Below are 25,715 nucleotides of genomic sequence, written 5' to 3'. Positions count from 1 at the left end.
TTTTTATGGAATGATTGAACCACGATTGCACACGTTGACAAGTAGAGCATATCAAGGAAATGATGATTCATATTTACGCCTGAATACAGGACCGGTAGCAAGTCGCACAAGGTGGATTATTATTGTTTTATTTGCAACACGGAAATACTCTACCTCCCTACCTAGGCCTGTTGTCTAACCTGGAGAGAATTGAGCTTCTTATTTATTTCTGTGAATTTCTCTTTTAAACGCTTCATCTGAATTCAAGAGCAAAATGTTAGGTTGGAGACTGATAATTAAGGTAGTTATATGGTACTGTAACTGACTAATTAAAATAAAATGGTTTCAGAGACTATCTACCTGCTTCAATTCGATTTCCAGCTCTCGCTTCTTCTGCCCAAGTGAGTGGCGCAGCTCGGTGACGCTGAAGATGCTGTCAAGATCGTCTTCAAACGCTGATTCAAGGTCTTCTCGTAGAAGAGCCGCTAATTTGTCAACAATTGGCATCAGGAGGAAGCAATTGAACTGCGAGCGATTGCATAATGAATGAGCCAAAGCATTAACAACATAAGCAGAAATATCTACATGGCTACAAAGTGCAAGGTTTACTGCATCCAGACCTTTAGTTCTGTAGTGACAAGAAAATGCTCTTTGATCCCATGAAAAATCTGGTGAACCAGTGCATACACAAGACGCTCAGATGAGGGCGCCAGCCTTCGGTTCCACAGCGTATTGTCCAAGAGATCCACCAGTCTCGTTTCTGACACACCACCGGATGGATTTGAGTCTGAAGTATGACTAGATTTCAGCTCTCCCTTTGGTCTATCCTGCTTACTGTCATTCAAACCAGTGGATTGCTCATGCAGCCCAGCTGAGTGGGCAGTATGTGTGTTAGCACATAATTGCTCCGGTGCAACAAACGAATCCAGAAAATGTCGCAATCCGGCACGGTTCTGTATCCAATGTAGCATATATCATTAGGCAGACTGATAAAAAATATTTAGTTTTAATTACCAAGTAAATAAATATACCTTGTTGTGAAGGGACCAAGTAACATAACGAGTGGTGCTCTCCAAATCTTCCATACATCTGCATTACATATTTGAACACGAAAAAACTAGGTCAACAGATAAAAACAACACATGAGAATGCATCTGTGGAACCACAAAGCATGTGAGACAAAAGTCTGACATCACTGGTTGCAATATATGCTATGGAATACACTGAATATAACGCCCAGACATCAAAAGGAGGCAATTGATGTGGTGTGGGTATGGTTTGCTACATAAAAAGGAGGACATCCAACAAGATCAGTGAATAAATTTCTGAAAAGGAAGCATGGAGAAAATAACCAGTTGGCAAAGGATTCAGGCATTCTAGTGGCTGCCAAGTGCCAGCATTACTACTACCGCATGCTTGATAACAATAGGAAGCATTGTTGAAGGAAATGTACATTAATGTCATAAATTGGTGTAACTACTAAGTTAGACAACAACTTTAACGTCTCCTAGATAGAGTCACAGATGTTTAGTTTAACAACATGACGTTAATATGATGCCTGTAGACAAGAAGAAATGTTAGAACATATATTTAATTTGAACAAGCCTCAAGGAGTTAGTTGCAACTGAGTTTGCAATATAATGTGACTAGAGCGCACACAACCAATAAACTGAAAGATAATAATGTAAAGGTGTTAGAATTGAGAACACCATCACCTTTCACGGCAAGATTGCTCGGTAGATTCAGCAAACCTGTTGAAAGCAGCTTGGACACGCTTCACAAGTACATCATGGCTGCTAAAGTGCTCACCATCCTTCTGTTGGAGTTCTATCAGAGCATTAGTAATGGAAAAAACAAAAATACATGAATTAAATAAACCGTGGATAGAGATTAGTACCTCCAGCAGAAAAACAGATATCGGACTCAGTCTTTTCAGTATGTACAACAGCCTAAAACTCAACTGCACGAGACAAAAGAGAAGATTTATTTTAATTGAAGGAACATATTAATCAGAGGAAAGCCCAACCTTATCCAACCACAGGGAATTTCAACTACTTTCTATAATTATGTTCACTTTCATTTGATTTCAAATGATTTATACGGAAATATTTTTCACATGTTAGCCTCAGTCCAGAACAGAACGAAGCACCGAGCATGGAAAACATGATCGATGATTTCGTTGAAACCATAATCACACAAATAATATGCAAGAGCTGCAGTGTGACTGTACAAGTATGGAATGGGCAGCCATGAATAAAGGTGAAGAGGGGCATCTATGCATAGTTTATTGATATGCCCACAGTTTAGGCGAGCTCACCAACCTGATGAAGGAAAGGCTCAAATGTGTCGCATGCTTTTGCCACAGCAATTACACAAGCAGTCCTAGCAAAACAATATCAAAAGTGAACAAATATATTATATAAGTACAACAGAAGGATTTCTAACGTGTGGAAAGAGAATACCTGGAGTAATTCGTCCCATCATGAATATCTTCAACACCACAGGCGTTGACTATTTCCTCCCTAGTAATCGGGGGGCACTTGATACTTCCAACAACCAGACGAAATTCAGCCATTGCCCGATGGTATTGTGCACCACCGTAAAGACGCATTCCAGCATTCTGAGAACCAAAATATAGTATGCATTTGCATTACAAAAATACATATCAAAGACTCCAGTAGTTATAAGAGCACAGTCATGGTATATAGGTATACATTACATGAAGGGCTGAGCTTGAGCTTTCAAGGCAAAATGGTTTCCTTTTCTCCACGAGAATTTTTTGGGGGATTAAAGGGTTGGAAAGAAGTTATGAAGTCAAGCGAGTCCACAGCAACCCCCCGGTAAACAAATAATCTATTTAACCTCCTAAAATGGACTCAATAACTATAGCTAAAAGGGGAATATAGGCCACTGAGACTGAATGAGTCAGCTTGCTCCCCACTGAATGAATTCCAACCCACACATGAGAAGAACATCATCCCAGCCTCGAGTAGTGGCGAATACCAGGAGGATGGTGGGAGGGGCTTGGAGGTTCAGAAGCGATGAAACTTGAGAGGGGGGAGGAAGGGTGCGGCATGGTTTATGGCTGCTGACTCAGTCAAGTTGGGGTTGGGAGATAGAGCGGGAGGAGAGGAAGAATGATGCGTAGCATCCCATGGACACCACCATGAACCCATCATCCAACCCTCAAGCTCCAAGTGGTCCAATGACAAGGGCTCGTGCACGCGCTATCGACACCGAGGTGACTGACTTCCTACATGAGCTTCCTATACTTGCATGTGAGACATGGTTACTACCTCACTCCGGAACCTTATACATACTTAGGTGTGATGGAAACAAGCCTGGAGAAGTGAGGAACGAAGGCCAAGCCATGGAGGAGAAAAACAAGGACTCGAGAAGGAAGCAAGAAGTCCCCAAAGAGCTCATCCTGCTGAAAACTGTAAAGTCGGACAGTCCGACTTGATATCCGACTTGCAGGACCTCTCTGGACCACGTCGGATGAACCGGGCAAAATGTTGCACTTTTAGTCCGACATGTCGCATAGTCAGACTTGATGTCTGACTTTCCCGGGCTCTCTGGATTAGGTCAAATACTATGTCAGACATGGTGTCAGAAAATCCGACAAGTCAGACTATCCGACTTTGCCTGCAAGCACGAGATTCAGGCCCAGCCCATGTAACTCTCCCTTCTCCATCCCCTTCCGTTAGACTATATATATATGCCGTACTCCCCTTCATTTCTAGGGTTAGCAAAGTTTAGACTAAATTCTCGAGAGAGCTTCGCTCATCTACCTCTTCTTTGGAGATCAAGACCTCCAATTTGGAGAAGAATCCTCTTGGATTATCAAGACCTCCATATCCTTCTGATTGGGGAAGAACTATTTCTCAAGACCTCCATATCCTTTGGATTGGGGAAGAACTATCTCTCAGGACCTCCATGTCCTTTGGATTGGATAAGAACTATCTCTCAAGACCTCCAATTCCTCTTGGATTTGGGGACGAACTCCTACCCTAGTTATCTTTTACCTTGTTGACGTTTGGGCCTTGAGATGTATCCTTGTTTCTACTTGTGATTTGAGTACTTGTGTATGAATCCTTGTCGATGTGAGTGATTTCCTCTTGAGTGTTGTGCTTGATCATCGCGTTCTTCGTGTTTCACCTCAAATCCACCTCCAATCCGTGAAGATCGGGGCAATCCAATGGCTTCCTCCGTATCATTTGGTATCATGAGCAAGGCCTCCACGAATTGGATCCCTCCCCCCTCATATTTCTAGCCTAATTTTGTTTTGTTCTTGCCAATCTCGAAAAATCCCCACATAAATAGCCTCGCTCGATTTCGAGATATTAGTTGTTTCTAGTGAGATTTTGTTGGATCTGATACATGGATCTGGTGAGTCGATCTACCTTTGATTTGCGTCCACTTGGCCAATTTGTCCCTAATTTTTCTTTTCCCTACCTCCAATTTTGAGTTCTCTCTTGAGTAGACCCACAGCTGCCTGGGCAAAGTCAGACTACTGTGTATCCAACTTTGTCCAACAGCCCACATCTCCGGCATCTTCGCCAGCTTTGACCTAGGACTTCATCGACAAGATCGACAAGTACCACTACACCGCCTTCATCGACCAACAAGCTTGCCTTCGATGAGGATCCATCCATCCTTTTGACACCGACACCGGAAGCAAGGCTGGCCCTTCTAATTGTGTGAAGGTAGAGGTGTCGACCAAGTATACCATTCCCTCACACAAACTTTACCTTCATTGCCATTACCCTTGTGAGCCATCCATTCCTTTGCGAAAACCTTGATCCTACCGAGACTAGTTCATCAAGTATTGTCGGGCATCAATCACTTGTCCTCCTTAGTCACTGTCGATCTCATTGATCTTTCGGTACCTTGTGAGGTCTGTTTTGGATCCTCACATTATCTTGATAGCTATACTCTCGTGATTTTGATCTTGGCTCAAAGAGAAAAGGCAAAAGGAAGAAAAAGAAACATCAAATAAATTGTTCGCAAAAAGGTGCAAAGAGCAAAGAAATACGAGTGCCAAGGATACTTATAGGGAAACGGCAAGCTTAGATAGTAGTAGAGTGGTAGTCAAGTGATCGAATCCTTGCCCTCTACGTGCAATTGAGCAAGTCTCCCCTCGAGTTTGTGCAACATGAGCTTAGTCTTCGCTAGGCCAATACTGTATGCAAGCCCCATCATCTTTGCGTGTGCACTCTTTTTGTTCTTTTTGCCTCTCTATCCTTACAATTGAGATCGCTTGCATAGCATTTTGAGTTCATTGTGGTTCACTTCCAACTTCTACAAAATCTTGAACTTCCAACTTGCTTGACTTCGTGCCACCAATCCCTGCCAAGCTCCCCTATAAACCTTTGTGTGTAGGTGTGAGATTGGTCAAGGCTAGATACCAAGTTATTCACTTTGCATTGACATGTGTGACATCATGTGATCCTTCACCAACATCAAAAGGAGGTGACTTTGGTATTGTTCATCTCCATTCCTACTCACACTTTGCCGAGTAAGATGGATAGGGAAGGTACTTCTTGTCCAGTTTTCGACGACTAAGAGGGCCCACACGACTTCCTCACCAAGTCTCACCACTTCAGACTCCAGAGAGTTACAAACGATGCAAATATCATCTTAAATGAGCGCATCGAGAACCTCTCCGCTGACATGCGCCAATCCGATGTCCGCATGAGGGACTACCTCGTCGCCGAGATGGACGTGCAAATGGACCGCATTCAAGAAATGTTCAACAATCGCAAATTGTCTTCATCTTCAAGACGGCACTCAAGTGCAAGTACCTCCAGGATGCCATCCGGGCGCAAGTACCACCGCTCTCAACGACATCACCACCATCAAGAACACGAGCATCAAGGGCCGCCACAAACTCATAGTGGCAATGGCCTTCAAAACCGCATTCTTGACCGTGAGCATCGAGAACAACAAACACAAGAACATGAATCGCCGTCAAGAGCCGGATAGCCAAGAAGAAGCTCGCCGTCAAGAGCAAGCAAATCAAACACATGAATCCCTCTGTGTACAACTACACCTTTATGAAGAACATGCCAGGAAAGCACGAATGGCAAGACAAGAAGACGAGCCTCGCATGGAACACGTCATGAAATGCGCCGGATAGCAAATGCACCTCGCATTACTCGCCAAGAACAAGACGAAGAGCGAGTCGCCAACCGACACCCTCCAGGAGAAGAACAAAAGCGACTCCGCAACAATCAAGAGGGTGAAGAACGCTTCAGTAAGCTCAAGTGACACTTATTTTGGGACGGAGGGAGTATATAGCAAACAGACTGGAAAAGAACTTACAGCCATCATCTTGTTTGGGAGCTGGAAATTCTCGCTTCCAGTAAATGTTCCTCCATTGATCCTCTCATTAATTAAAGTTTCTCCTAAAGGCCCAAGAGTTCCGAGAAATTGTTAGCACAACACAGTTAACAAGAAGCTATCTTTCAAAATGAACCGGAGGAGATAAAACACTCACCAAACTTATCAGGAGGTGCCACCACCATGCCTTTCAGTAGCAAAGATAACTGAAACACGAGATAGTAAACAAATCTTCAGATTTATATCAAGCTTTTTTTCCTGGGTACTAGATTCAGTGAAAAGATCAGCAATATATGTCTCATTCACATACAATGAAGAAAAGGTTTTGCACCATTACATTAATTAAAATATGCTGCAACCTAGAAGTATAGCCATATATTTAAAATAACATTTTAAAGATTATTTGTTGTCCTTGTAATACATGAAAAATGCTTCATTTAAATAATGTAAGACACTGTCGGAATCTAGCTAGAGTAGTAGCACCTTTGTCAAAAATGAATCATGGAACAGGCGAGCTTTCTCCTTTAGTTTTGCTTCGTCCAAATCACTGTCCAGATACAGAATGCCATTAGCAGGATAGCAGGCTTCTTCAATGAAAAGCTTGGCTACAAAGCACATGAGGACAGAACGAACAGACCGCCTTAGCTTTCTTTCTTCACAAACTTAGTACTTCAGATAACCTGTTCTGCTATATGGAAGTGAGACTAGAACATAGTTTTTGTTCCTCTTTTCTTTACTAACAGTATAAACATACTCCAAGACAGATGAATTTATCACTTTCAGGAAAAATTGGAGGCATTACACTGAATTGCTGGTGCAGCAGATGTGCATACAAAGCTGGCTTGCGATTATCAGAGAAGAAAAAAATTCTTTTCAAAAGTGCAGAGGAAAATAGTTCATTCACCAACTCATCCAAATAGTTGTATAAGATAAGCTTCGAACTCCAACAGGGTAGCATTGTACTCTAGGAAATGGATCACAAGTGGTGTTAGGGAAAATAAATCTAGATTATAGGACCACTCAAGTGCACTAAACTATATATATACTTGCTGACAATCAAGTAAGTTATCACCTGATTTCTTGTGTGACTTTGCGCAACTTCCTCGATGCAGCGCGATGTTCCTTCTCAAGAAGTGGAATAATCGACGGAACACTCTCGATGTACCTTGTTCATATTAATTTGAATGAATCCACAGATACAAAGAATGATGAAAAACTATATGCTCTGGCCTCTGGCTCTGCAAATAATATACAAGAATACCTGTTCTGCAGCAATTCTTCCAAAAATAATCTTAAGTTACTCACTCCTATCCTGTTCTTCTCCTCCCTTGTAAGTGACCTTCCTAGCTTGTCTTCAAGAGATGTAACATCATCCAATTCTCTCAGTGAGATCGCCTGCAGAACATAGAAAAACATTAGATGCCTTTCAAGGATCCAGTAACACAAAAGGTTCTTGATAACTACAGTACGGATAGGAGAAAAGGCAAACCATAATTGGCTAACTGACAGAGAATAACCCTGGCAAGGAGGTGCTCCTTAACATGGACATTTAGTGTTCTATAAAGCAGCTCTCTTTTTGCTGCTAGGTTGCAACATTTCATTTGTTCTTACTTGGCACTAATCAATGACCCGATAGTGGTGTAACTCACCACAGCCAGATCCTGAGCACAATTTATCTACGTTCTGCAGTAGAATCCTATTCATTTTTTGAACCTGTTCATTAGTGATACTCCCAAGACATCTTGATCACAGAGAAGTATACAGAAAAATGGAGGCGTACTTTAAGAAGGCACTTTATGGTTTTTGGGAAGTTTAAACAACCATGTATTATAATATTTAAATGGAAGCTATCTAAATTATTGGAACCAATAAACAGACAGGTAACTCACAACTTTTACCTATAACTTAACTCCTTGTTAACATTTCAGAAACTAAAGTTCCCTCTGACATGATTCTACATATTTCTACTGTGTGACATCCTTTTTTTCTGAGAGAGAGAGAGAGAGAGAGAGAGAGAGAGATCCTATGGAAGGGAATAATGCATATGGACGAGTGAGACATTTCCAGCATGATCCTCGTCCAGTTGACTGTGTAGAAGAAGATTTTATTCACACGAAAAAGGGTGGGATCTGATGACCAGTTGGCCTTCACATACATATGAAGAAAATTCACAGGCAACTTAAACTAGAACACAAACATACCAGCAAGGACAAGCTCACAGAAAACTCAAAGTTCACAGAAGGGAGAACAGCAAGCTCTAAAGAGATGGAATAGTGGCATTACCTTCTTAAACTCTTCATTTGATCTGAAGACAGCTTCATGGCAAGAACCAACTCTCCCAGAAGGCACTGATGTGAAAAAGGGAGAATCTCCCAATAAGGAACCATCTAGAACACAAGTTGGTGGGTGAAGAAACACTTCAACATCAGAGGCACGTGCGAATTGTGGAATTTTCGTGTCAAGTTTTGTGGAGACTAGAACAGTCCTTGCAAGATCAGGATCAACCTGCAGTATCAAAACGGGAACACAATTTAGCTGAAAGGCAGCACCTCCTCACTTAATGAAGGATTATGTTAACTGAATTGTCTGGTTGAAAATTAGAATTTGGGACAGTCAGTGCATTTTTTTTATTTAAACATAGCTGCCCAGTAAAAGAGTTGAAACTTGGTAAAAGCTCCAGGAGTTGTGTAGTAAAATCCACCTTCATGAGACTGCAAGAGTAACGGTAAGTGCATGTGGTTACTTGAGAGCACTGAAATATTTTTATGTTCTGCTAAAGACTAGTAATAAGGTTAGATGGCCCCATAGAAAGTTCTGGTTTATTAAAGTGCCTCTGAAGACTATAGTCTTGTATGGTTAGCTTTTAGAGATAGCGTCCTCACTAAGGATAACTTTTTAAAGAGGTTGGACAGTAGCCCTAAGTTTATGTTTTGTATTCACATGAAATACTAGATCATATGTCAAATTATTTTTTGAATGTGCAATAGCTAAGTATACTTGCAGTGTAGTTGGCTGTCACAGCTCTAGCCTATGGTAATTTAATAGATGCATTAGAGAGCATTGCATGCCATCATGTTTAAATTTTCCTTTAATTGGAAAAATGGCACTAATTCAGAATCACATGATTTAAAGAGTTAAACCCTAAAAACTGCTCATCGTTACAAAATGCCCTTCCAAAAACCCTAAGATTTAGGCATGAGTCCATATGTGTCATGTGGACCCCACCCTAAATTTATAAGGTTTGGAAAGGGAATGTTTGGGGGAATTTTGAATTAAATCATAATCTAATTTAATTAGGTTTATTTTTTAGAAATAGAAATACAAACCTAAAAATCCTGAAATTGTTTATATGCGATTGGAAGGATCCAAAGATGTCACATAAATAGTTTCATAAAATTTGGTACTCTTTTGGATTCCCAATATTTTGCAGAACAGTAGCAAATAAAAGAAAAGAAAGAACAAACTAAACAAAGAGCATTTTAGCTATGGCCAGCACTGTGCAAGTGAGCCCAGCCCAGCCCACAGGGGCACAGGCGTATTCTACCTCCAGCCAGACCTCCAGCCAGCGTGACAGGCACCTGCGTAGGACCACGCTGAGCTAACCTGGCCAGCTGCGCGATCCTCGCGCCCCTAGCTTCCCATCGACTTCCTCTGATGTTTCCTGGAGCTGGTGGTCACCCTCCCTTCCCCTAGCTCCCTCCTTGCAGCCTGTCCAGAGCACAGCCGTCGCCGCTGTGCTTCGCCCGCAAGCCAACGGCCTCCCCCCAACGAGCCATGGTGTCCTCAAGCTTTGCCTCATCGCACTCTAGCTCCCCGAGAAAGTAATCGCCCGAAGACAAACAGAATGGAGCGATCCATCGCCAGCTTCCTCCTCTGCACCGCCGTCCACCAAAGCCCGGTTCACCGCCTACCAACCGCCCCCGGCCCTGCCAACAATGCCAACGTCCCAGCAATGAGACCCTCTTTCCCATATGTTCCCGAGCACTCATGCAAGCTCTAGGTGGCACCCCGCCGTGGACTCGCTGTTGCCGCCGCATGTTGCGTCGTCACTCTTGTCCACCCCCAGCCGAACCGAGCACGCCACATGCTCCTGGAGCTCCGGGGTGTCCCTTGGGACCCTTAGTTATCTTGGACGCGTCCCTTCCCATGCTCGTCGACCCCAACGACTCCGGCTGCCCCAGACCTCCTGTTGGTTGCACTAGGAGCGTAAGGGCTAACCACCCAGAACCTTGGCCAGCCTCCCCATGGCCTTCCGGCAGGACACCGCCGCGATTTATGGTCGCCGGCGGCTAATTCCTGCGAAGTTGACGTGGCAGGTTTAGCTTAGGACTAATCAAGTTTAGCTCGGTCACTGACGTGTGGGCCCCCACTGGTTAATTAACACTAACTTAGCTTATGTTAATTTAACCCTAACTTCCATGGGACCGAACTGACGTAGGCGTTGACTGGCCCCTGGTCAGCGACTACGGCTAGTCAAGTAGTGAGTGGCAAAAGTATTTCTGGGAATATTGAATTTCATAAATGCTTTTATGATTTCCAGAATATGCTTTAAACTTTGGAAATTCATAGAAAATTCATCCTAGCTCAGAAATATGTACAATGTGTCAAAAATTTCAGAAAAATGCACTCTATTTGTTTATGCCACATTCATGCATGTATGAGCGACCTAAAATTTCTGTTTAGGGCAAACAAGAATAATCTCTTACCTTTATTTATTTGGAGTTTAGGAAATACTATAAATAGATCATTTCCACTTCAATTAAATTGCTTGATGATGCATTACATCAACTCAGATCCATTTTATGCCATGACATGCATCCATGGAGTGAGCATTGCAATGTATTGATTTTCGTCCTTTGCTTTCTGGTGTTTACTTCTTCTCGATAGATCCATTGTTGGACGTAGGTTCCGACGACACCGAAGAGCAGAATCCATCTACTGAGCTTCTAGGCAAGCAAACCCCCTTGAACACGTTGATAAATCCTACTCTTGAAACTTACATTCTTGTTCCACCACATTGGGGTTTATCATTTCAATTGCCTTCATTTTCAATAGCTAGAACCTATCCTTTGCATGACCTATCCTTGTAACCTTACATGGCTTAATCTTGATCCTAGCATGATTAGGAGTTGCTTGATACTCATAAGACGGCCCTACTCCATGTCGTGATTAGCCATGCTTAGAGTTTTGCAAGTCTTGATCCATCATGGGCGATGAATCGGATGTGGTGGTGATCGTGTTCATGATATGATTGGGGAATAACTGTGAATATGACTAAAGGTGAAGATGAGAGGCCATATTGGAGAACATGGTGGGTTGTCTCATTTACGCCGCTCTTAGGACTCGAGTTCTCACTTCTTTGATCCAAGACAGTGTACTACCACACGAGGGCAAATGGACCCCCTCTCGACCTATTAACTTGCCTCAGACTGGTCCAGGAGTCGAGCCTAGTTTAGGCTTTCCATTTGACATCGTATGTGGAGAAGGTGTGGCATATCTTGTTAGTGATGAGGACATCAATACCATTGTTACACCCACAGCCCCTGCTGTTACATATACTGGACCAATTACTAGAGCTCGCGCACGCCAATTAAATTACCAGGTACTTTCGTTTCTTGGTAATGATTCTAATGTTCATGAGAATATGATACTGCCTAAATTGGATACATTTGTTTTGCTTACAAATGAAGGGCCTAGCTTGGAGAAGGATGAACATTGGAGCAAGAACAAGCATGGAGTTGATGGCATGCGCAAAGGGAACAAGAACAGAGTTACAAGTGATGATTTCAGGACTTTTAAGCCACCATAAGGAGTGCATGAAGCCTTGGACGAAATATACAAGATGCCACTTCATAAATTTCGTCCAGAGGCTATTTTAGGTGCTGCGTCACCTTATTATTGGGCCAGGCCCATGTAATTTCGAAATACATAAGTATAGGCTGTTTTTAGAGTCCATATGTGTGGGGCAACAAGAGATAGGGTTGGTTTCGGACCCCTTCCCCCAAGGGCCACGAAATTTCCCCCTCTTCCTCCATATATACAGCCCTTAGGGCACCGTTTAGACTTTGGGTTTTGTTTAGATTAAAAGTTCGCCATAGCTGCAACTTCGCGTACTTCGTTTGTGTTCAACGACCAGACAAAGGCGTCACAGAACCCCACTTTCATTAATAAAGCTTTCCTCTTATATTCGCAATAGCCAGATTGCAATCTTAGTTTCTTGCTTGTTCTTCATTTGCATGCAGGAAACAGACCCTCGTGGTCAGGTTGATCATGCTCCGGCGTGGTCAATAACCTCTCGGAGTTGGTTTAGCGATTGCTAAGGCGCGACGTCCTCGCATATTCGTAGTCGGATCGTCAAAGTCGACTTCCTTCAAAACGATAGCCACCATCTCATCGAAAGACGGGACACCTTTGCCTCTATCAAGTGGTATCAGATTTCCAGGTTGCTCGGTGAGATTTTACAGTTTTTCGTAGTTTAGATCGAGTCTGTTCTTCATACCTATAGTCCACAAAAAAGCCAAAAAAGAATTAGGGTTAGTTCATCCTATCCGAACCAGTCTGAGCCTTTGCATAGTCTTTTCAGTATTTTGCTTTGTTGAATTTGCGGTTGCATCGTCGTGTCAAGTTGCTGGTCTTAGCGTCTAGTCTTTTAGAGTTTCAAGTTCTGGTCATAAGTTGTCACGCCGCCGCCGCACCATCATCATCGCCCCTGCCACCACCGCTCCGAATCCGTATCCATATACCACCACCGATCCATATCCATATACTACCACCGCTGCCATATACCACCACCGCTGCCATATACCACCACCATATATCCACCACCAATCTGAGTTCCTTTCATAGTAGGTTTGTTTTCGAGATCCATCTAAATTCCGATTCGTGTTTCCTTGCCTGAGTAGGTCTCAAAAAAAAAAGTCTGGAGACCCCTGGGCAGTTTTTAGGCCAAAATGTCGGCGACCAATTTTTTTTTCCCTATCCTATTTTTAGGCTTTTCTGAGTCTTTTGAGACACACGCCATCATAGTGATTTTTTGTCGCACTTTTTTGTCGTCGCTGCCCTGATTTTCGGAAGAAAAAAAATAGTCAAAAAAATTTCGTGCCCATCCTGTCATTTTGACCTGGGAAGAGTTTTGAGACACTCGCCATTATAGTGATTTTTCGCAAAAAAAAAGAGCGCCAAAAGAAATTCAGAGTGTGCTTTTCCCTTGTTTACGTGCAGCGCCGTGATTTTGTTAGTGTTCTAGGCTCGCGTCTCTAGCACGGTCTAGCCTAAGACCAGCACAGTACCGTCGTTGAGCGTTTCTTCAACTTTGCATATCTGAATTGATTATTGCTGACCCTTTTTGCTACCATATTATAAGCCTTCCCAGCTCCACATACATCTACATCGTGCGTTTGACTTCTCCTGGTAATCGCTCTATCCAAGCTTTGAGAGTTTTGACTACATCGGTTGCCGATCACCGCCTGCTGCTGGGTAAGAACTCGTAAGAATTTGAGATTTGCTTGCCGGATTTGTGACACCCACCACCACCACCACTAGTTAGTAGTCTGTAGGATCATATTCTTGTGTGTTTCTATTGCTGCTAACCATGCCAGGATCACAAGCCGACGAGATTGACTGGGAGAACTTAACGAACAAGGAGTTTCATGATAAATTTCAGCAAATGATGACTGAACAGGTGCAAGATGTGCTGACCAATTTTGAAGAGGCCATGGATAAGATTACTGGCTTTGAGAAGACGTTCGAAACAAAGCTCGATAACAGATTTAATGAACTGCTTGCGCGCCTTCCACCACCGGCTGCACCTGCCGCACCTCTGCAACAACAACAACAACGACGACGACTACCTCCACGTCGCGAGACAGCCCTCCGCCGAGCGAGCCGTGTCCTTCTTCAGCCTGGCCAACCTGTTAGTGTTGCTGTTGATACTTCTGTGGCTCCTGCTGCTGATGGGGAGGAGGATGATTATGCGGGAGATTACGAAGATGACGTTGATCAAAATCAGAACTACGTGCAACCACCAGCACCCGGTCGTCCACATGCAAATAATCGCAATGGTAGGGCTGCATTACCAGCTCAGGTACGAGATCATGACCATCTTCCTAAACTGAATTTGAATATTCCACCATTTGAGGGTAGATATGTTCCTGATATATATCTTACTTGGGAGTTAGAAACCGAACAACGTTTTACATGTTTAGAATATCCCGAGGAGACGTGTTGCTGCTGCACTTTGTGCTTTCATTAGTTTTGCTTGTGTGTGGTGGTCTGAACATCGTAGATTATATCCGAATAATATTCCAACTACTTGGGCTGCTTTGAAAACTGCTATGCGTACTCGTTGGGTTCCACCATATTATCAACGTGAATTACTTCAAAAATTGCAGCGTTTAAGACAAGGAAAAAATTCTGTAGAGGAATATTATCAGGAATTACAAACTGGCATGATTAGATGTGGTATTGTTGAGGATAATGAAGCTATGCTTGCACGTTTTATGGATGGATTAAATAGAGAGATTCAGACCATTCTAGAGTATAAGGAGTATAATAATATCACTCGTTTATTCCATCTTGCTTGTAAAGCTGAGTGCAGGATCGACAGGCATTGGCGCGAACTAACTTTTCTGCAGGTCGACCTTCATCATGGACACCACGTGCATCCTCTACTTCCACTACACCATCACCTCCATCAGGTGCCACCTCCAACCATGATACAAGAAAGCAGGCACAATCACCACTATCTGCCAAGAGCACACCTGCCGGGCCTGCACAAAGCTTTTCTTCTTCCATGGCATCAACAGGGCACACAAGTGATATTATTTGTCGTCGTTGTAAGGAAAGAGGTCATTATGCGAGAGAATGCAAATCTCAGCGTGTGATGATTGCTACTGAGGATGGTGGGTATGAGTCCGCTAGTGACTATGATGAGGAGACTTTGGCTCTTATTACACGTGAAGAACACGGTGAAGATGATTCTGATCATAAGACGCAATACATGGCTCCTGAAGATGCTGACAGGTATGAATGTTTGGTTGCTCAACGTGTTTTGAGTGTGCAGGTTACACAAGCTGAGCAAAATCAGAGACATAATTTGTTCCATACAGAGGGAGTTGTGAAGGAACGTTCTATTCGCGTCATCATAGATGGAGGGAGCTGCAACAACTTGGCTAGCATGGAGATGGTGGAGAAGCTATCTCTCACCACAAGACCACATCCACATCCTTACTACATCCAATGGTTCAACAACAGCGGCAAGGTTAAGGTAACACGTACTGTTCGTGTGCATTTTAGTATCTCTACATATGCTGATTATGTTGATTGTGATGTGGTACCTATGCAAGCATATTCCTTATTACTTGGTAGACCATGGCAATTTGATAAAAATTCTGTACACCATGGTAGAAACAATCAGTATACTCTTGTTCATAAGGATAAAAATATTACTTTGATTTCTATGACTCCTAATTCCATTTTGAAAGATGATATTAATAGAGCTAATAAAGCAAAACAGGAGAAAAATAAGAGTGAAAATCAGATTGTGGCAAAAGAATTTGAGCAACAGATGAAGCCTAATAATAAACCATCTAGTGTTGCTTCTGAAATTAAATTGAAAAGTGCATGTTTACTTGCCACCAAATCTGATATTGATGAGCTAGATTTCAGTAAATCTGTTTGCTATGCTTTTGTGTGCAAAGAGGCATTATTTTCATTCGAGGACGTGTCTTCCTCTTTGCCCCCTGTTGTCACTAACATTTTGCAGGAGTTCGCTGACGTCTTCCCACAAGACGTGCCACCGGGATTACCACCTATTCGAGGGATTGAGTATCAAATTGACTTAATTCCCGGTGCATCGCTACCCAACCGTGCACCATACCGTACCAATCCAGAGGAGATTATGCGTCAAGTACAGGAGCTGCTCGACAAAGGTTATATACGCGAATCTCTTAGTCCTTGTGTTGTTCCTATTATACTAGTGCCTAAAAAGGATGGTACGTCGCGTATGTGTGTTGACTGTAGAGGCATTAATAATATTACTATTCGTTATCGTCATCCTATTCCTAGGCTAGATGATATGCTTGATGAATTGAGTGGCTCTACAATATTCTCCAAAGTTGGTTTGCGTAGTGGATACCATCAAATTCGTATGAAATTGGGAGATGAATGGAAAACAACATTTAAAACTAAGTTTGGTTTATATGAGTGGTTAGTCATGCCTTTGGGGTTAACTAATGCACCTAGTACTTTCATGAGACTAATGAACAAAGTTTTACGTGCTTTCATTGGACGATTTGTGGTAGTCTATTTTGATGATATACTGATTTATAGCAAATCTTTGAAAGAACATTTGGAACACTTACGTGCTGTTTTTATTACTCTACGTGATGCACGTTTGTTTGGTAACCTTGGAAAGTGCACCTTTTGCACCGACCGAGTATCTTTTCTTGGCTATGTTGTTACTCCACAGGGAATTGAAGTTAATAAAGCCAAGATTGAAGCTATTGAGAGTTGGCCGCAGCCCAAAACGGTCACACAAGTGAGAAGTTTTCTTGGACTCGCTGGTTTCTATAGGCGTTTTGTGAGAGATTTTAGCACCATTGCTGCACCTCTCAACGAGCTTACAAAGAAGGATGTGCCTTTTGTTTGGGGTACCGCACAGGAAGAAGCCTTCACGGTATTGAAAGATAAGTTGACACATGCTCCTTTACTCCAACTTCCTAATTTTAATAAGACTTTTGAGCTTGAATGTGATGCTAGTGGAATTGGATTAGGAGGTGTGTTATTACAAGATGGCAAACCTGTTGCATACTTTTCTGAAAAATTGAGTGGGCCTAGTCTGAACTATTCTACTTATGATAAGGAATTATATACTCTTGTTCGGACCTTAGAAACATGGCGACATTATTTATGGCCCAAAGAGTTTGTTATACATTCTGATCATGAATCTTTGAAACACATTAAAAGTCAAGCAAAACTGAACCATAGATATGCTAAATGGGTTGAATTCATTGAGACTTTCCCTTATGTCATTAAACACAAGAAGGGTAAAGAAAATGTTATTGCTGATGCATTGTCTCGTCGTTATACTATGCTTTCACAACTTGACTTTAAAATATTTGGTTTGGAGACCATCAAAGATCAATATATGCATGATGCTGAATTTAAAGATGTATTGCAGAATTGTAAAGAAGGTAGAACATGGAATAAGTTCGTCGTTAACGATGGTTTTGTGTTTCGTGCTAACAAGCTATGCATTCCAGCTAGCTCCGTTCGTCTTTTGTTGTTGCAGGAGGCGCATGAAGGAGGACTAATGGGACACTTTGGCGTGAAGAAGACGGATGACGTACTTGCTTACACATTTCTTTTGGCCAAAGATGAGACGGGATGTTGAGCGTTTTGTTGCTCGCTGCACTACATGTCAAAAAGCTAAGTCATGACTCAATCCTCATGGTTTATATATGCCTTTGCCTGTACCTAGTGTTCTTTGGGAGGATATATCTATGGACTTTGTTTTAGGTTCACCTCGAACAAAGAAGGGGAGGGATAGCATATTTGTTGTCGTGGATAGATTCTCAAAAATGGCACACTTTATACCATATCATAAAAGCGATGATGCTGTTAATGTTGCTGATTTGTTCTTTCGTGAAATTATTCGCTTGCATGGTGTGTCAAATACTATCGTTTCAGATCGTGATACTAAATTTCTTAGCCACTTTTGGAGATGTTTATGGGCTAAGTTCGGGACTAAACTGCTTTTTAGTACTACATGTCACCCCCAAACTGATGGACAAACTGAAGTAGTTAATAGAACATTGTCTACCATGCTTAGGGCTGTTTTGAAGAATAACAAGAAAATGTGGGAAGAATGCTTGCCTCATATTGAATTTGCTTATAATCGTTCGCTGCATTCTACTACTAAGATGTGCCCTTTTGAAATTGTGTATGGTTTCCTACCTCGTGCACCTATTGATTTGTTGCCTCTTCCATCTTCGGAGAAGGTTAATTTTGATGCTAAACAACGTGCTGAATTGATCTTAAAAATGCATGAGTTAACTAAGGAAAACATTGAGCGTATGAATGCTAAATATAAACTTGCTGGAGATAAGGGTAGAAAACATGTTGTGTTTGCACCTGGAGATCTTGTTTGGTTACATTTGCGTAAGGATAGATTTCCTAATTTGCGCAAATCAAAGCTAATGCCACGTGCTGATGATCCTTTTAAGGTGTTAGAGAAAATAAATGATAATGCATATAAACTTGAGCTACCTGCAGATTTTGGGGTTAGTCCCACTTTTAACATTGCAGATTTGAAGCCTTATTTGGGTGAGGAAGATGAGCTTCCGTCGAGGACGACTTCATTTCAAGAAGGGGAGGATGATGAGGACATCAATACCATTGTTACACCCACAGCCCCTACTGTTACATATACTGGACCAATTACTAGAGCTCGCGCACGCCAATTAAATTACCAGGTACTTTCGTTTCTTGGTAATGATTCTAATATTCATGAGAATATGATGCTGCCTAAATTGGATACATTTGTTTTGCTTACAAATGAAGGGCCTAGCTTGGAGAAGGATAAACGTTGAAGCAAGAACAAGCATGGAGTTGATGGCATGCGCAAGGGGAACAAGAACGAAGTTACAAGTGATGATTTCAGAACTTTGAAGCCACCATAAGGAGTGCATGAAGCCTTGGACGAAATATACAAGATGCCACTTCATAAATTTCGTCCAGAGGCTATTCTAGGTGTTGCGTCACCTTATTATTGGGCCAGGCCCATGTAATTTCGAAATACATAAGTATAGGCTGTTTTTAGAGTCTGTATGTGTGGGGAAACAAGAGATAGGGTTGGTTTCGGACCCCTTCCCCCAAGGGCCACGAAATTTCCCCCTCTTCCTCCATATATACAGCCTTTAGGGCACCATTTAGACTTTGGGTTTTGTTTAGATTAAAAGTTCGTCATAGCTGCAACTTCGCGTACTTCGTTTGTGTTCAACGACCAGACAAAGGCGTCACAGAACCCCACTTTCATTAATAAAGCTTTTCTCTTATATTCGCAATAGCCAGATTGCAATCTTAGTTTCTTTCTTGTTCTTCGTTTGCATGCAGGAAACAGACCCTCGTGGTCAGGTTGATCGCGCTCCGGCGTGGTCAATAACCTCTCGGAGTTGGTTTAGCGATTGCTAAGGTGCGACGTCCTCGCACGTTCGTAGTCGGCTCGTCAAAGTCGACTTCCTTCAAAACGATAGCCACCATCTCATCGAAAGACGGGACACCTTTGCCTCTATCAGTTAGGATGTGGGCCGGCTTATCAAGTGAAGTACCATCTCGGCATGATGGGCTTGGGGATTGTGCCTCACAATGTTTGAGTCTGCATCAGAGATACTCGGCCGGACTCACGATTACGGGTCAGACCCTTATGAGTGACTCCCTGGACTAGAGTTGAGTGTAAGGTGAAAGTCGTGGTCGATAAGCCTCTTTCGGCATACAATGTGAAGTGTGCTAATATCAATGACATTAAGAGACGATTCGGACGTGTGGGCAAAGTTGTACACCCCTGCAGGGTTAAATCTATTCGATTATCCGTGTGTGTGGTTATGTGACTACCTGGTGAACTAAGCCTGATCATAGAACAACTTCAACAATTACGCTAAAATTGCCAAGATAAGTGTGAGTGCCTTGAATTGCTTCCTCGTGGGTGAGTCGAGGGAGGATTCATGGTAGTGTATTGATGTGGTGATTAAGCTTACAGTAGTTCCCAAGTCAAAGCTGGCATTCTGCAAACTAGTCCACTTACCTTTACCTCAATACAGATGCATAATTTAGCTAGTTCTGATGTAAGTCTTGTGGAGTACAACTATACTCACCCTTGCTTTAACTAACTTGTTGCAGAGGAGGCCAACGATCCATTGGTGGCTTCTACGTGGAGATCAATATCGACGAGTAGCTTTGAGGTCCCAAATGGCAGTCTGGTACCTTGGGAGGATCGTTGTATCTTATTTTACAACCTCTTAGGCTTTCATTAAACTTAGTCTATATCAGAGTATCAGACAATAATTTGCTTCCATTGATGCTTGTAGTGTGTTGGGTCATGTGACCTCTACTTGTAATAGCACTGCTATGTTTGCTCTTTAGAACCTTTGAATAGTATATCTGCATATGTTTTGAGTCATAGTTTATGTTGCGTTGCTTGTTGTTTCCACACACACGGCAAGCATGATGCGTGTATGTTTGTGTGTAGGGTCTTGGAATCTTTGATATACACTTGCTAGCAATTAGTCAACACAGGGTGAAGTGACTCATTTAAAGTGAGAGTTTGGGAGCTATATCACTCTACTCCAACCGCACATTCATTTACCGGTTGTGGCTGGCTACAGGTTGATGCTCCGGCTCAGTTAGATTGAGTATTGGTGTTCAGAACAAGTTCCAATGCAGGCTGGAACAGTTCAGATAGAGGCTGATATTGTCTGAACACTAATATATGGTATTCAGGACCAGATCCGATAAAGGCTGGAACAGTTCTGGTACAGGTTGTTATTGCCTGAGTACAATTCTCGGTTTCCTGTGTGATGCACTGAGGCTTGACTTCTATACCTTAGATCTCGGGTCCTGACATTGGCTGTGCTTTTGATATTACTCTCATGCCTAAGTTCTTTTTCACTTTATGTAATTGGGTGTAGAACTTCCCACTTCATCGTAAACAACTAGTTGCTTCAAGGGTAGCTTCTTAGGTATGATCAGTTTGGAAGACTAGGGCTGCTGCTTGTTTTCAGAAGATTTCGCCCACAGGATCCAAGTACTGTAATTTTTCAAATGGCTCGCTCATTGTCTTCTTGGGTTGGTCTTCACAAGAAAGGACTGCGAAGCAGGGTGGCCTCTGAGGTGCTCGGCCAGAGACAGGATGGGGTCCAATGGTTCTCAGGCTTGAGGATGGTTAAGAAGGTTCTGTGTTTCCGTCAGGGTGTTAGGGAGTACCAGACTTTTAGTTTGGTAGGGTGTCCTAGCACATTGCCCGTGAGTTGCTACGAAGAGAAGACGAGGATTTAGGCCACCAACTACAAATAGGGAGATCGTCGAAAGATAATGGTGTCACAGGACCGCTGACTCGCAATTGAAAAGAGAGCAAGATGCATGTCGCGAGGTGTTGAAGATTCTAAAGCGGCCATGGAAGGACCATTGAAAGATTTCAAAATCAGACACTATTTCGAGTTTTGAAATGCAGGAGAATGGGCATTAGGTAGAAGACATCACGAGAATAGTGATCTGGTAAGAAGCCAGGTCTATCGTGCGTCAAACTACATAATAATGTTATCTCCTTCTAATGCTATGGTACAAAATTTAGAGGGTTGGGCAGAGAAACTAAGATCAAGAGCATAGTTTTGGGCTGGAGTCTCATTTGTGTATTTGTTTATTTATGTCTTACAGAATTGCTGGTCTTACATATGTGTAAAAGTGCATTTGTTTATTTGTGGCATGTGCCACATGTGAGTGAGAGTGCATTTATTTATTTATGTCTTCCCGGAGGTTGCTAGTCTCGTGTGTGAGCAATACATATACTCCCTCCGTCCCAAAATTCTTGTCTTAGATTTGTCTAGATACGGATGTATCTAATAATTTTGGGACGGAGGGAGTATTTATTTGTAAATGTTGCAAGGCTTAGTCCCACAAATGAGTAATAGTGGAATAAGAGGACGAGGAGTGAACTCAACTGACCACCAACTCCAAACTTTATAAGTAGGAAAGATTTCCGTATGAGAGGTAGAGCTGGTATTCCAGTTATCAAGTTTGTAAAGCTTAAGTCTGTACCTGCTGTTTGATGTTTCCTGGTTGTAGTACATATAGTTATCTATGATGCTAAGCTCGTAGGGTAGTAGAGTATGCTGGATAACAGGGCGTAGTTCCTTGTTATCCCTCATAACTATCCAGCCATTGTTGTCTTATCAGCTCAAGGAAATGAGGCTGGGAGCAATAAGCTCCTTCTTCAAAGAAAATGAGATACAGCTAGTGTGGATTCATCCAAGGATGTTGTACAGGACCTTTCCATGGAAAAGTTTCAAAATAACAAACCTGCATCACCACTCTCCTTGTAGTTGCATTGCTCCAATCACTACAATCTTCAAGGCACAGAATTATGGTTTCTTTATGCTGGATTTTCGCATGAACAAGGGCCTCAACAGCACAAGCCTGACTCTGCAGGTTGCAAGATTACCAACGAAGGTCACTTCGTAAATATTAGAGTGTCGAAGAGTCCAGACGATAGCAGTAAGTACAGTTTCTGTGGAAACAAAGGAACATAAAAGGCTACAACAAAATAGTGTTAACTGATAGAGTACCTGCAAAACTCGGTTTTTACGGCCAGGAGCTGCAAGAATGAGACCTGGAGTGTCAATAATGGTGAGATTGGGGCAATGTTTATATTCTATCCTTATTATAATTTCCTTCGCTGAAAATTGGGAAGGATCATTCTCCAGCCTCTTGTTTTCAGCTTCAATATATGCCTGAAAGTAGTTATTCTTATTAAATAATATTGGCATGCAGTGGTAGAGGGTCAGTGAATCAAGTAATCCGACAACAGTTCAGTCTTATCAATGTTTCAAGTTGACAATACCAACAAAGTGAAACTTGTTTTCTACAAAATTTAGTAATGCAATGCAAAAGGTACTGCATCCTTTGCTTGAGAACCATAGCAATTGGGTCACGCCATCTATCAGGTTGTTGCATAGACAGTACTTATTTTATACACCTCCCATTTATAGCAAGTCAACTAGTTCACATAGATTCAGTGTTCTAAATAAGACTGTTATGCCCTTTTCAAAGGCCTTTTACAAGGTAAAGGTACCTAACCTGCTATGATTATTAGCAGCTTGTGGTCTGCCTTCTTTAACGCGCGGGGGGTGGGCATTCAGAAACTTGCGGGATTTTCTCCTTCCAAAGGACGGCATCTTCCCGGCACATTTGCAGGAGGCGGTCCAAGCTCGACTGTTGCTCCTGGAACGCAACAGCATTTCGGTTCTTCCGTAGGTCCCAGAAGCAGACCAGAAGGAAAGCAGCACCCATCTTAGCTGAATGACCACGCGCGCGCGCGCGGGGGGGGGGGGGGGGGGGGGGGGGGGGGGGGGGATGGAGGAAAATAACCTCCGACGCGCCGCCGGAAGTTCAGTGCAAACTCACAGTCCAACATGATGTGGTTTGCATCTTCCTGGACATGGCCGCAGATTGGGCAACACGGCCCATCAGCAATGAGGATTTCCTTCTTGAGCAGCTCAACATGGGTTTGGATGCGTGCACGGACTACCAACCACCCAGAGGCGGAGCTTCTTGGGAGCCAACCTGGGCCATGCCCCCCCCTCCCCCCCAGCTCATAGGAAAACATGTACATATGCCTTAATATTTGGCCTAATTTTCCACTAACATCAGCATAAAGAAATTATGTTTGCCCCCCTTCAGCCCCCCCCCCCCCTGATTTCTTCTCAAGCTCCGCTACTGCAACCACCCAAAGAACTTCACCCGTAGGGGGGTAGGGGGGGGGGGGGGTTGAAGGCGACGTAGGGACGCTCAACCCCTCCAAAGCAGCAAAACCGGTACATCGCCACCACGCCTAGAGCCGTTTAAACATAACATCCTTTTACACATCTTTAGATGGCATACATTAAAGGCATCTGTGGTGAAAGACCAAAGGGGAAATATCAATGATAATTTGGATCATTATAACATACTACAAGATATACGAATACACCAATTAAGATGTTCATTTACCATTTAATAATTCTCATCATTCTGAATATATCATGGATTAGAAGATCAACAATGGCAGCATCAACTGTGAAGCATATGGCAAGTACAAACATATGACACTGGTAAAATCCTTTTTCTTTATGTATACAGGAAAAACGAATTTTGTGCTTATTTTGTTAGGGAAAACATATGTACAAATGTCTCTGAATATTTAGGGAAAACATATGTAAAAATATGTACACAAGATTACTTCCTTATAAAAGCCAAAATGTGGGATGACCATTCAGCAACCTTTTACCAATACTTAGATATTTGATTTATTTATTCATTTTTGCGAGGAGGAATTATTTAGGTCATTGATAGAATCTTCCAAGCAATAGTTTACGACACCAGCAATAGCGCAAACATATAACGGTGCGTTACAAAGACGCCGCCAGGATAGGTAGAAAAATGACACCGGCATATCAACAACCACATGTGGGCATCTGAACTTACCTGGATGTCGGCGAGCGGCATTGCGCGGTCAGCAGCCCCGGCGTCGTCCTCTGCGTCCCCCTCGCCCGAGCCGGCGAGGAGTCGGCAGTTAGGGGAGTGGCAGCGCGGGTTGAAGCGGAGATGGAGCGCGATGGGTCGACGGGTCTTGGTGCCGCCACCGACGTGGTTGAATTGGAACCCCATGAGTGCCTCGACCAGCGCGCTCTTCCCGTCCGTCTGGTGGCCGACCACCACCACCGCTGGTGCCGGCACCGCTGCGCCACCCAGCTCGGCCGCCAGACGCTGCAGCTCGTTGTACGCCTCATAGAGAAGCCCCCGCGCGCTCTCCTCCTCATCCTCACCCGGCGAGAGCAGCTCCGGCCGCGGCGTTGCCATTTATCAGAATGGTTTTCTGGGGGTTTTGCGTCGGGGAGGAGAGTGGGGAATGGCGAGGGGTTTGTGCGTTATCCTTTCTATAAGTAAGTAATTTTTATTTTTCAAAATATATATCAGAGGCTCAGAGTCAGAGCTTAGAGCGCAGATTCGGTACACGCACTTCCCGTAAGTTTACGTGCGCCCGTAAAAAAAATTACGGTACCACGAGCTCTCCGACAAAATAGATGTTAGATCCATCCTGTAAATGTTTTGCAGAACGCGTTTAATTTTGCATAGCTTTGTAAATTATAGATTTATGAACCGAATGAAATCATAATATAAATTAAACATATAAATATAAATAGTCCAAAAAGCAACAAAATACAACAACCGTTTTCATTACAACAAATGTTCAATTTTGAATAATTATTACGACACCAAATTGTTCAAATCACGCACAAATACATATGAATAAAAATGAGAATCTATCCCCGTAGAGTTGCCAACGATGCTCAGTAAGATCATGCTAGAGTTGATTGTGCGAATTACGGTTCTGGATCTTTCGGTAGATGTCAAGAAATGCACTGATTTCATATGCGTCCTTGCCATGTTTCACACGGCTACCAACATTGTCATAATAAAGCTCTAAGTCGAAATCCCTCTCATCTTTGATGATCATGTTGTGTAAAATTACACAAGCACTCATGATGTTTCTAAGGGATTGTTTATCCCATAAGCGAGTGGGACCTCAAACAATGGCAAATCGAGCTTGCAACACACCGAAATGCCCTCTTAATATCCTTTCA

General features: G+C 42.8%; 1 protein-coding gene across 1 annotated transcript; it reads right to left on the bottom strand.

Moving 5' to 3' along the window:
* Positions 1 to 24,995, bottom strand: LOC123120032 (dynamin-like protein ARC5). The gene is made up of 17 exons (XM_044540044.1): positions 24,556 to 24,995; positions 22,659 to 22,823; positions 22,393 to 22,515; positions 8,605 to 8,826; positions 7,583 to 7,716; positions 7,394 to 7,486; positions 6,805 to 6,868; positions 6,479 to 6,527; positions 6,304 to 6,386; positions 2,442 to 2,599; positions 2,301 to 2,361; positions 1,877 to 1,939; positions 1,695 to 1,795; positions 1,011 to 1,068; positions 600 to 932; positions 340 to 504; positions 1 to 236 (listed from the first exon to the last, which is right to left on the bottom strand). The coding sequence occupies exons 1-17, from the start codon at positions 24,928 to 24,930 to the stop codon at positions 162 to 164; spliced, it is 2,322 nt and encodes a 773-aa protein (XP_044395979.1). The 5' UTR covers positions 24,931 to 24,995; the 3' UTR covers positions 1 to 161.
* Between the last annotated feature and the right edge of the window lie 720 nt (positions 24,996 to 25,715).

Source organism: Triticum aestivum, chromosome 5D, assembly GCF_018294505.1.
Source record: "Triticum aestivum cultivar Chinese Spring chromosome 5D, IWGSC CS RefSeq v2.1, whole genome shotgun sequence".
Lineage (NCBI taxonomy): Eukaryota > Viridiplantae > Streptophyta > Magnoliopsida > Poales > Poaceae > Triticum > Triticum aestivum.
Note: the sequence above shows the minus strand (reverse complement) of the source record. Positions and strands in the feature narration are given on the sequence as shown.